Source organism: Crotalus tigris, unplaced genomic scaffold (assembly GCF_016545835.1).
Source record: "Crotalus tigris isolate CLP2741 ecotype Arizona unplaced genomic scaffold, ASM1654583v1 scf7180000017771.5222438, whole genome shotgun sequence".
NCBI lineage: Eukaryota > Metazoa > Chordata > Lepidosauria > Squamata > Viperidae > Crotalus > Crotalus tigris.
In genome coordinates this window covers 780,134-793,605 of record NW_024096622.1, presented here as the reverse complement: position 1 = coordinate 793,605, position 13,472 = coordinate 780,134, and the positions used below count along the sequence as shown (strand labels likewise).

General features: G+C 34.5%; 1 protein-coding gene across 23 annotated transcripts in view; it reads left to right on the top strand.

Annotated features, from left to right (window-relative positions):
• RYR3 (ryanodine receptor 3) overlaps window positions 1-13,472 on the top strand; it is a 301,080-nt gene that overhangs the window by 112,252 nt on the left and 175,356 nt on the right. For all 23 annotated transcript variants that reach the window (XR_005556461.1, XM_039341606.1, XM_039341605.1 and 20 more), the window contains 4 exons: window positions 133-251; window positions 6,531-6,664; window positions 7,464-7,705; window positions 8,514-8,706. Coding sequence is in view for 22 of the 23 variants with exons in the window: in XM_039341606.1 (XP_039197540.1) it covers window positions 133-251; window positions 6,531-6,664; window positions 7,464-7,705; window positions 8,514-8,706 (688 nt within the window). In the remaining variant the exon portion in view is untranslated. The remainder of the gene's footprint in view (window positions 1-132; window positions 252-6,530; window positions 6,665-7,463; window positions 7,706-8,513; window positions 8,707-13,472) is intronic.

Sequence of the window (13,472 nt, the reverse complement as noted above, 5' to 3'; positions counted from 1 at the left end):
AAGCATTTTTAAAGGCCTTAAAGAAGGATTTTTTTTCTTCTTTCTTTACATTTTTTCCAATGTTTAAATTATATGTTATAGATTCTACCCCTGAAACTCAAAATAATCTGTTTGTCCCTGGCATTCAAACAGGTATTTTAGAAGTATTGCACTGTATATTGATTGAAAGCCCAGAAGCTTTAAATTTGATAGATGAAGGTCATATAAAATCCATCATCTCCCTGCTGGATAAGCACGGGCGCAACCATAAGGTATGCTTTAGAAGTGTAAGATGCATCTTTAATATGCAACATATTCTATAAATAAAACAAAAATTGTTATAACACCTGTAAATTATATTAAAGTAGAAATAAACACATCGTTATAAAAACCTGCTCTTTTGCCATAAAACAAGTGTGAAAATTTAAATTCTCTCAGGAGAATTTCTTTCTGACTGTGGATATATAAGTAACAAATTGGTGTATACAGTCCAGACAAAGTTATATAGATGTTATATTATGTTGTGCTCTTATTTTATGAGGTTTTACATGACTTGCACCTCATTCCATACCATGAGGAGAATTTGTCTATTTTTACAGCCTGTGTGATGTTTTTATATGTTGACTGCTAGATATGTACCTGAGAAAACCCTTTTGGTCCTCTGGAATGTGTAAAGTTCCTATAGAAAAAAATCCACTTGCTAGGAAGTAGCCAAGTATATTAAAAACATTTCACATCTCTTTCAAATTTTAGATAACTACGGCATTGATTATCTTGGATACCATTAGCATCTATGCCAATAAGCTATTTAACAAGCTTAAAAAGCAGAAGGATTTGTGGATTTCAAACATCTCCTATATAAATAATTTTTAAAAAGGTTTTGTGTCTCTACTGGCCATATACTGTATACAGAATTTCATATTATTGGACATGGACAGCATAATCCTATGTATTCTACTCAGTCCCAATGAAGTCAATAGGACTTGGTCCCTAAGTAAGGGAATATGGAATATGGTAACTGCCTGAGAGATGGAACAGAATCTGTTGAAATGCAGTGGAGACATATGCTTATATTTTAAAATAAGAAAAATGTTGTACAGAGTTATTTGTTTAGGGAATAAATTGAAGCAACAGCTTTAAGGCTCAACTCTGCTACTTCTTTTGGCATTTAAAAGGATCTCTTCTATTGTGCTGTTTCAGATAAGCGGTACTCAAACATTTGGGTAAACAAGTGAGAGCCAAAACTTTCCTTAGTATTTCTTAAGCAGAAACTGCTCATCAAGCATTTAAGTGAATGCTTGTGAAAGGGCTTGTGGGCAGGGCATATTCTTATCCTTTCACCAGTTTAAGCCCTGCATATTCAAACCATATTCATTGGGCAAGTTGCCTATTGGATGCCTTTCCATCCTTCCTTTGTCCATTTTTCTTTCCATTCATTTTACATTTTTGACTGAACTGTTTATTTACTGATCACTTAAATATTTTGTGGGGGAGGGGGGGGGATCCTTCAACTTTCACCTCTATTCCAGCTCTCACTCTATGTCTCCTTACTTTAAAAATCCTGAAGTTGTTCTCTCTTAACTACAGACTTGTCTTAGTTGTCATAATCTGTGTGATTCCATTCAATCAGGATGTTGATCTGGTCCTGTCACTGAGACAGTTTTTTGTGAATTGTTGAATAATTTACAGTATCCATTGACTGTGCCGCTACTCTTAGGTTATCAGTTATGTTCAATATTCTTAACCATAACTGAAAATAAACAGAGAAAGACTAAAGTGATAATCAAAAACCTTAGATAAACAAAAAAACCGACTGTCAGAAAAAAACAGACCTCCAGGTAGTCAAGAAAGTTAAATACATGAGGATATATTTAACAGCAAGAGTGCAACAATGAAAGAAGATAATTATGTAAAACTATTAAAACAAATAAAACTAACCTGGAAAAATGGAAAAATCTACAACTATCAATATTAGGAAAAATAGTGACGGTGAAAATGAACATTTTACCAAAACTACTTTTTTTATTCCAAACAATACCTATAAACATAGAGATTTTTTTTTTTTTGATGAGTTAAATGCATCAATTTTGAAATTTATCTGGCAAGGGAAAAAAGCTGGAATCAGACTGAAAATATTACACCTATGCAACTCGGATGGCACGCCTTTCTATGGTATAGGAAGAACAAAATCCAGAAATACTTTCAAAATCATTATGTAAAAAATGCTTTGCTTCTAATATGGGAAAAGATAAAAATGAAAATTTATATGAAAATACCAGGATGGATCTTGACAATGGAAACGTTTGTGCACCCAAATTTAATTAACTATGAAAAACTTGTGACTTATAGAGACATTTTGAATACTGAAAGGAAACTACAAACTAAACAAGAATTGGAAGAACAAGGCATTGAGCTATCACAGTGGCAGCACCTGCAAATGCAGATGAGATATGAGAAAGATGCCAAAACATATGGTTTTTATAAAGACAAGACAGTGTTTGACCAGATACTATTGTCATCAGATGAAAAACTGATTAAGAAACTGTATAACTTTTTGTTAAAATTAAAGATGGAAGATAAACAAGTCAAAGAAACAATAATAATATGGGCAAAAAACTTTGGGCACAATGTACAGTTAGAAAAATGGCAAACTTTGTGGGAAAGAAACCTTAAAATAACAGGGGCAGCTACCTATAAAGAAAATGTATATAAAATGTTTTATAGATGGCATTTACCACCTGCAAGGTTAGCAAAAATGTTTAAAAACATGTCTAGCAATTGTTGGAAATGTAGGCAAAAGCCAGGCACGTACTACCACCTTTGGTGGACATACCCTAAAGTAGTGGTGGCAAACCTATGGCACGGGTGCCAGAGGCGGCACTCAGAGCCCTCTCTGTGGGCACTCACGCCGTCGCCCCAGTCCTAGGCCTTCAGCTGGGTTTTATAAAAACTTTTTGCCTTAGGCCTCCGCCACCGTGTGAAAAAAAAAGGTTCAATCAATCAATTTCAACTTCTCGTGGGAAAAAAGATCTTGCAAAGTTGGGATTGATTGAACTTTTTAGTCCCACCCAGTCTGCCGTTACCACCACGGCCACGCCCACCCAATGGGCCATGCCCACCAAATGGGCTACACCCAGCCAATGGGCCACACCCACCTGGCACCCGAAGATGCATAAGTGGGTTTGGGGTTGCAGTTTGGGCACTTGGTCTCTAAAAAGTTTGCCATCACTGCCCTAAAACAAAAAAAAAATTGATCAAAAATACATATGTGATTAGAGAAAATGTTAAGAAAACATGTAGATTTTAAGCCGGAACTATTTCTTTTAGGTATAACTACAGAAAATTATGATAAAGTATATTTAATACTACATTACTAACAGCAGTGAGAATTACATTTGCACAACACTGGAAAAATGAAGAAACACCAGCTGAAGAAGATATAATTAAGAAAATTCTGGACTGTGTGGAAATGGACAGGCTTACATTGAAAATGAAAGAGAAAGACAATACAGAATACTTTCAAACATGGGACACCTTTTACAAATGGCTAGAAAAATGGAGTAGGAATGGAAGATGTATTATTATTAAGTTAAATATGTGGACCCAGACAACACGTTTATTAAGCACTAAAGATTTGTAATTATAAAAAAATAATAAAATATTCTTTTTAAATATTCTTAACCATCAAATACTTTTGTCATGATTATGGTATTTTGGGGGTTTACTGATGCATTTTCTCCTAGTTTTTGTCTTTTTTATCCCCTTCTTTTCCTATTTCCTTTAATAACTCTTGTTATTGTAAGTTTCCCTTTACAATTGGTATTGCCCAAGGTTCACTCCTGGGTCATATTCCCCTTACTCTTTATGCCAGGGGTGTCAAACTTGATCATGTCACGTGATGCATCATGACTTTTCACAATGTTTTTGCCTTTGTGGAGCTGGGGTGGGCATGGCCTGCATGTGATGCATCTGGCCCACGGGCTGCCAGTTTGACACTCCTGCTTTATACCTTATTACTGATTTATTACTATAGTTGGTTTTCAGTATCACATCTACACTTATCATATCCAAATGTACTGATATTCTTCCAAGTTTGATTCAGTGACATAGAATTCCAACAGAGTTTTTTTTAATAGCAAATTTCATCTTGGATAATTGCCCATTATCTTGAGCTCAGACAAAACAGAGCTTTTAGTGTTTTGCAAAAAAACAAATTCCATCTGTCTCCAGGGCTATGAAATTTGCCTCCATTTCAGTTGCCAGGAATTTGTGCATGTAGTGGATAATAAATTGTCCTGCAGTCATTCATTGCGGCTATTGCAAAAATCTGTCATTTTCATCTGTATAACATTTGATGTATTTTCCAATTCTTGACACCTGATGCAGCAAAGCTTCTCATTCATGCTCTGATTGTGTCATGTCTAGATTACTGCAACATCTTGGTGGAAAGCTTCCCCACCTTCTCTTGCTTCATTGACCTGGGTTCAAAATATTGTAGTCTGGATTTTTGTAATCTCTTTTTCCTCTCATGTGTATATGCACCACAGAATGTGTATAGGGCCTACTTAACTTTGGCCTTTGGGGCACTGATCCCTACTTCATTGTTGAGAAGGTACATCCCCACAAAATGTATTATTTAGCAGGCTTGGAGTTTTGGCTATGTCCATTACTCTGACAATAAATTTAAGGTTGAGAGCCTTTCAAGATCTCGGCCTCACAGCTTTAGAATTACCTCCTTACTCTGTGATTTATGGATGATTTTCTAGTTTTAATGTTGCCTTAAAACCTTTTTGTTTGGTGTGGAGGAAAAGACATGTTTCTCTGATAACAAGCTTCTCTGAATTTCATGATCAGGTAAATTAGGTTAAGTTTATACTTAATAAATTATACTTGTTTGGAATTCTGTTCTTTAGAGATGAACTACTAAAGTCTGTAGTATGTAAGTTTTCAATTTTTTTATTTTCATTAATTAATATTTATTTTTATTCCATTCTAGAATAAGAATGAGATTAAGAATAAAAGTATAGATATGCCTATCCCAGGTCCTTGGAAAGCACTCGATAGGTAGACAAAAATGCCAATCCCAGTCTGAATATCTGGCTGATTATGCAATCAACCATAATAATGGTATTAAATTTCTAGCTAGATATCTTCAGAAGTGAAATTAAGACTCCTGGATGAAGACCAGGAAAAGATCCTTTTCATGTTGAAAGCAATACATGAAACTATTCTTTCAGCTTGTAACAAAATAAGACTCAACATAAAAGAACAAGTTGCCAGCTTAGATATACAAACCCAAATTTTGACTACAACCAAAGAACTAACAACACAGAAGATAACAGAGGAAGTGGAACAATCAAATACTAAGACAGAGGATTCAATTGACCAACAAAAACAGTTAATGGAAAATCCAGAAAAGGGAGTGACAACACTGAAAATGGAAAAGATTTTCTATATAAATCAGAAGAAATTTGAGGAGAAAAAAAAAGAATGGATTGAGTAGAAGATAAACTTATCAGGACAATCATGGGGAACTGGTATAATAGGGAGATGATCTAATGAATATAAATGGGCTAGCCCTTCCAAAAAAATGGCAACTAAATAATGTCTCGTACTTGAAATAATATATATAATAATAGAGGAGATCTGTTTGATGATTTGAAAGCATTGACATGGAAGGCTAGTTGGCAAACGAAGAAAGCCAGAATAAGGCTGAAGCAAATTGAGGTTTTGGTTTATTAGAGGGGATTTCCTATTACTAATTAGAGGGTTAAAGGGAGAAGTTGAGAAAAGGGGAATTTTGGTCATTAAATTTAAAATATTTCGAAATTAGTTGAAAATAAGGATTCTATTTGTTTAATATTTAAAAATTAGACCCAAAAGGAAAAAAAAATATGAATATGTTTGATTTATTGATTAACCCAGACAATATATATAATGGTTTTGATTTATTAAAGGGGATACTGTATTATTAATTAGATGATTTAATATGGTGGGAAATAGATAACTTTTAGGAAATAGAACAAGACTATACTCAAATAGATGTGTATTTTGAATATTAGATTCTTTTATGAATTGAGATAAGGGAAACTTTGGTTACCTAAAGCCTGGAAATTATAAATATCAAATGTTAAATTTGAATATTGATAGGAAACTAAAAATTAGGAAAAAATCAATAACAGGACATTGATTATCTATAAAGATTAAATGTAAAAATAATTAATATATGTATAAGCTAAAAATTTATTGATAAATGTAATAATGATGTTTTTACTTAGTTGATACAATAAGAACTGTATTAACTTAAATACGAGATAGTAGATATTAAGGGAAAAAGAGAGGAAATATTTGATGTTGTAACTTGAGATTTGTACTAAAGATTTTTGTATGTTATTGAACTATTGATTAACCCAGCCACCACATTGCTTTTTAAATACCTAAATGTAAAATTGGAAAATTAATAAAATATTATTTAAAAAAAGACTCCTTGAAACTAGCATTTTATTATGCTCTATATAGTTCTAAGACCCACTTCTATGAATATTTTCTAGGTTCTTGATGTCCTGTGCTCTCTTTGTCTCTGTAATGGAGTAGCAGTGCGTGCTAACCAGAATTTAATATGTGACAATATTCTTCCTCGAAGAGATCTGCTCTTGCAAACACGGCTGGTGAACGATGTGACAAGGTATCATTATATATCAATCATGCTTATTAAAATATTTGATCTCTGTAACAGGGAATGAGAAGAAAAATCAGTCAAAACTGATATTCTGTGAGGATACACAGTAGTTCTCTGTCTGTTATAGGTTTTGTTGGATCTATGATTTTGTCAATGATTTTACATGCCTTTATTTTTATGAATTGCATCACATTCCCTCTTTGACTTCTCAGTAAATTTGAGTTATAGGAGAAAATCTTGAACACAGAACAGTTGAATATCCTAGAAGGAAAGTGTTTTACTCACTTTAGAAGGATAACTTGACTTTACCCTTATATATTAGATGGTTTGAAAACAGTTTTGATGACTAGTTTACTATTGACACATTAACTATGGTTAGCATGCTATCGAGATATACAGGCATATTTATTTATCAAATTTAGGTACTGCCTATCTCACTTTCAGAATTACTCTGGGCAGTTTATAACTAAAGCATACAGTGAAAACAATATAGCAATACAATATATAAATAAATGGCAGCTAACTAAAAAAAAGAACAACCAAAGATAGAATAAGTTAAAAGGCAGAGGAAACACCTTCCAGACACTAATCATTTCCAGGGTGGAATGTCACTCTTCAAGCTCCAAGTGAGTTGACAGAACCAAATTTTGAAAGGCAAGGAAAGTGGGGCTTCACTCTGGGGGAGAATATTCCATAGGGTGGGGGCAAGGGTAGAGAAAGCTCTCTTCCTGAACCCTGAAATTATAGTGTAGTATATATTTTACTGCAGTGTGTTTTAAATGCTCTTCGTTCTCTTCTTTTTTAGCATAAGGCCAAACATATTTCTTGGAATTGCTGAGGGCTCAGCACAGTATAAGAAATGGTACTTTGAACTAATCATTGATCAAGTGGAACCATTTTTGACAGCAAAACCGACACATTTGCGGGTTGGATGGGCCTCAACATCAGGCTACGCTCCTTATCCTGGAGGTGGGGAAGGATGGGGAGGAAATGGTGTTGGTGATGACCTGTACTCCTATGGTTTTGATGGACTTCATCTCTGGTCTGGTAAGAACTGATTTAAAATGTGAATGGCCGCAAATATTATGAAGGTTTGCAAAATAGAATTGTTTTCATTTTCTTTTTAAGGATTTTTTTTTTGCCTCCTTGAAAGAATATTTTTTTCTCTCTTAATAACACTTGACAAGAAAGAAAGAGGGTGCAAAAATAATACTTCATCTAAATTTTTTTTGTGTTCCTTACTCTTTTGTTTGGCTTTATGTGGAAGCCAAAATGTCTATTTTGCTTGATTTTGTTTAGGAGCTATGCTTAGAATCCAATGAATAACAATCCTGCACAATCCCAGTTTCAATTCTTGAGGATTGTACACTGAAAATTCTTGTTTTGTTAAATCAAAGAAAAAAATAAAAATTCATACTATTGACAATTAAATAATGTAAAGATGAAAAAGGGTTTTTTTTTGCAGGTTGCATTCAATGCTGCCTGCCTAATTCAAAAATAATTCTATCTATGACTAAAAAGAATGGCATGCAAATTTGCATTTAACTATAACAGACGTCATCCTCCCACAACCATATGATTTCTATGTTTTTTTAAAAAATATTCATTTATGTGTGCCAAGAATGGCACTATAAAATTTAAAAGATAATAGCATCATGATCTGTTAAAAAAATTACTTTGTTGTCTGTAAATTGGAATAATATTCTCAAGCATTTCTAAATATTTTTTACTTTTTACTCTTTGAAAAACGATTTATTTAGTGTGCAAAACAATGGTTTTAAATGTGATGGAAATTTCCCAGTTCTTCCCCAGCATTTCTTAAATCATTTTTTCCCTACGATTCTCTGCTTATTAGGTCGAATACCCAGGGCTGTTGCATCTGTGAATCAGCATTTATTAGCATCTGATGATGTGGTCAGCTGTTGCTTGGATTTAGGGGTCCCCAGCATTTCTTTCCGTATTAATGGACAACCTGTGCAAGGAATGTTTGAAAACTTTAATACTGATGGCCTTTTTTTTCCTGTGGTGAGCTTCTCAGCTGGTGTCAAGTAAGGAAGATTCTACTTTCATATCAACAGTCACAAACAGTTGCAATGAATGTTGTTTAGTACGGTTAATGTACCCTATTCAGAGGTAGTTTGCAGTTGTCAATCATTCTCAGAAAATCCAGATTTAAAAAAAAACCCAGAATCATGGAGAATGAAAGCTAACGAGAATTTTGACACCTCCTATTTTTGGTTTGGATTCTCCCAAATCTTATACTAAATGAATTCATTATGAAATGTTGGGCTTTTTCATGATCTATGTGAAATCAATCACTCTCTTTTATATATATCCCTGGAGAACAGTTTGAACATAATGCTATTTTTCTTTGGCAGTGGTGTCAAGAGGTCAAGTTCTCTTCTGACATACAAAGATTAAACAAACAATGATACATTGGTATGGTGTATGATTTATTGGTCTTACCTTTCTATATTTCTCCCTTAAACAACATTCCCTTTAAGAGGTTATTCAGCAATACTGTATGGCTATAATATCAATAATTGAAAACTATATAGATTATTTGTTCCTATTTTATTTTCTATTTCATGATATATACCGTTTGTAGCCATTCTTTATGATGGTACAAGACAACCTATAGTTTTCCAGATATTGCTGAACTGCAGCTCCACTAATTTATCTAACAGTGAGGGAAGCTGAGAGTTGTACTTTGATAAGAGGTGGAGAGCTAAAGTTCCCCAGCCCAATTTCTTCCTGAAAGTTGCCAGTCTGGAGTTTAGAGCATCAAATGGTGAGGTTCCATTTTAAAATATTTAAAAATATTTTTCATATTTTACACTTCCTAATGTAGCTTCCTCTGATCTTTACACTAGGACACATTGCCAATTTTACAGAATGGATTTTCAAGGAGTTTTGGTAGTTTTAGGGACAGTTTGCTCTAACAAAAGTAAACTTTGGTAACCTGTTCAGCTCAGAAAATGCATCTGAGACATCATTCTTTTTGAACTTATGTTGCTTCTTAAAGAGTTGCATGTAGCCTAAGAAAACAAATTTTCTTCATTTCATGGTTTTCTCTCCAGACATGTTTATTATATCTTGGATAGAAAATGTAAATAGCAGACTTTTTGCTCCTTAGAAAAACTGAGGGAAATGCTTGGAAAGGGAATAAGGCAGGGGTCTTCAAACCTGGCCCTTTATGACTTGTGGACTTCAACTCCCAGAATTCTTCAGCCAGGCATGCTGAGTTGAGGTCTACAAGTCATAAAAGGGCCAAGTTTGAAGACCCCTGGAATAAGGTTTAAGATAAACTGAATTCAAAGGAGAAAAGTTGATTTGGTGAGTGCATGGGTGTGCATGTCAAGGAAAAACAAAGTCCAGTTGCCTTTGAAAAAGCAACTTTGGGATGATGTGCATGTCACACATGTTTCCGGGGGTTGGATGGAAGCAGTCACATAATCCCCCAAAAATGACTTCTTCAGTTTGGTAACAGGTGTAATGTGTGTATCCTGAAAGCAAATCACCTTTTTCTCTTTAAATCTAGATCATTGCCCAGTCCTAAAACCTAAAATATTTAGATAGCATATATCCCATTTGCTTGAAGGGTAGTTAAATGTTTATATAGACTGTCAGTGACTTTCTGTGATAAAAGTATTCTTCAGGAAAATTTAAACATTTATTTCTGTTTTAGTACAGTTAGTGAATCACTACCTTATTTTTCAACAAAATGTCATTTGTATGAAATAACCTCCATGCAGTAATTTCTAGTATTGTTTTTGAAATCAGATTTACTCTGGTAAGAATATTCACTAAGGAGTTATTTTAAGCAATTGACTTCCAACATGAAGAATGCATTCGTAAAACCTTTACTGGAAGAATATTATTATGATCTCCAGAGAAATAGTTGTGGCTTTTTCCAAGTTGCAGCAAAATGAAACTTTAAAAATTAATATCTTTATTAGAGTATAAGCTTCTGTAGCTTATATGTTCATGCATCTGATATTATATTATAATATATACCTTAATAAATGCTTTTTTTCTCATCTACGTGCCATATAATCTTTTATTATTGTTTTCATTAATAATAAACTTAGTAAAATAAACCCAATCATTGCTTAAACTAAGAAGCAGGACTTTGATGTATGATTTCACGCTTTCAGCAGAAATTGCAAATAGGTTTACAATTATAGGAAATTATATGTTAATTAAATTAGAACATAAACCTATAAATATCTGCTTAACTATGGCAGATAAAATGTGACTCCATATTTGGAGAGTACTAAAAGAAATTTGGAAAATCTCTCCAGGGAATTTCAAGGTTGCCCGTTTGCTATTCAGCCATTAGTTGGGTTTTTCAGTGGTATTTTGCTTTCTATTGATCTATACATTTTGTTTACCATACATAAAAATTACAGTAATTGTTGGGCAGGTATAGGTTTTGTGTTTCTGGAAAAGCATTTAAGTTTAGGTAGATAAATGCACTGTGTGCTGAAAAATAACGTGAAAGAAACTAGCAGATACATCAATCTTACTTGCTCAAAGAAAATATAACAGTCTAGATGTGTTGACATGAAAAGTCAACATCTTGAGATAAATGCCTTCTGTCTTTCATAATTGAACAGGTGGTGTGTTAAATAGTGATGCTGGAGGGCTCCTCTATCTAAGACTCAATGTAGTGTTGCAGGGGGAAAAAAGCATATATTTGACATGAAATATCCTCTAGAAATGTCATCACATCTGCTCAGACAGTTAGTAAACAAGCCTAATAAGATATGTTGAAGTGATTGTTCTGATCATTTGTGTTGTTTCTAGTAGTAAACAGATACTTTTCATTAAATATTATTCTAAATATTTGCATAATTGTGCTTTGTAGTCTTATGCTTCTCTAATGAACTCACAGTTTTCAAGAGAATATCACTTTCAATATATATTTATTTTAATAATAATAAAGTTGGAAGGGACTTTGGAGGTCACCAAGTCTAGCCCCCTGCTCAGGCAGGTAACCCTATACCATTTTGAACAAATGGCTGTCCAGTTTCTTCTTAAAAACTTCTAGTGTTGGAGCATTCACTGCTTCTGGAGGCAGGTTGTTCCACTGGTTAATTGTTCTAACTGTCAGGAAGTTTCTCCTTAGTTCTAGGTTGCTTCACTCCTTGATTAGTTTCCATCCATTGCTTCTTGACCTGCCTTCAGGCACTTTGGAAAATAGCTTGACTCCCTCTTTTCTGTGGCAGCCCCTGAGATATTGGAACACTGATATCATGTCCCCCCTCATCCTTCTCTTCATTAAACTAGACATACCCAATTCCATCAACCTTTCCTTATATGTTTTAACCTCCAGTCCCCTAATCATCTTTGTTGTTCTTCTCTTACTCTTTCTAGAGTCTCAACATCTTTTTTACATCGTGGTGACCAAAACAGGATGCAGTATTCCAAGTGTGGCCTTACCAAGGCATTGTAGAGTGGTATTAATACTTCGCATGATCTTGATTCTATCCCTCTGTTAATGCAGCCTAGCACTGTGTTACCTTTTTTGGCAGCTGCAGCACATTGCTGGCTCATATTTAAATGATTGTCCACTAGGATTCCGAGATCCCTCTCACAGTTACTACTGTTGAGCAAGGTACCCCCTATACCTATACATTTGGTTTTTCTTGCTTAAATGTAGAACCTTACTTTTTTCACCATTGAATTTCATTTTGTTAGATAGCGCCCAGTGTTCAAGTCTGTCCAGAACCTCCTGTATCCGAAGCCTGTCTTCTGGAATGTTGGCTATTCCTGCCAGCTTGGTGTTGTCCGCAAATTTGATGAGTTTTCCATCTATCCCCTCATCCAAATCATTGATGAAGATATTGAAGAGCACTGGGCCCAGAACAGAGCCCTGGGGCACCCCACTACATACTTCCCTCCATGTAGATGTGGTTCCATTGAGGACCACACACTGAGTACGGCCAGTCAGCCAGCTATGGATCCACCTGGTGGTGATACACATTTTTCTATCTTATCAAGTAGTAGGTTGTGATCTACTTTGTCAAATGCCTTACTGAAGTCCAAGTAAATTATATCCATAGCATTCCTCTGGTCCACTAATTTTGTCACTTGGTCAAAGAATGCAATAAGGTTTGTCTGGCATGATCTTGTTTTTGACAAATCCATGTTGGCTTTTAGTAATGACTTTGTTTGCCTGTAGGTATTCGCTGATTCGTTGTTTGATTATCTTTTCCAAAATCTTCCCAGGTATTGAAGTCAGGTCTGTAATTTCCTGGATCCATTTTTTCCCCTTTTTTGAAGATCTACATCAGCTCTTTTCCAGTCCTCTGGTAGTTCCCCAGTGCTCCAGGATCTTTGAAAAATATAGTTCAGTGGTTCTGAGATCACATCTGCCAGTTCCTATAGAATCTTGGTATGTAATCCATCTGATCCTGGTGATTTGAACTCATCTAGGCTGGACAGGTGCTCACTTACCATTTTCTTGCCTATCTTAACTTGTGTTTCTATTCTGTTTTTTATGGCACTATTTTTGATAGGTTGGTCTGCTTTTTCTTTTTGTGTAAAGACAGATGCGAAAAATGAGTTAAATAGTCCTGCTTTCTCCCTATTGTTTGTCACCTTCCTGCCACTTTCACCCACTAATGGACCAATCGTTTCCTTCACTTTTTTCTTGTTTTTTACATGTTGAAAGAAGCTTTTTTTTGGTTATTTTTGACTTTGATCACAAGCCTTAGTTAATTTTGAGCCTTAGCTTTCCTCACTTCATTTTTGCAGGCTCGGGCTATTTGCTGATATTCTGATTTAATTATATGTCCCTCTTTCCACT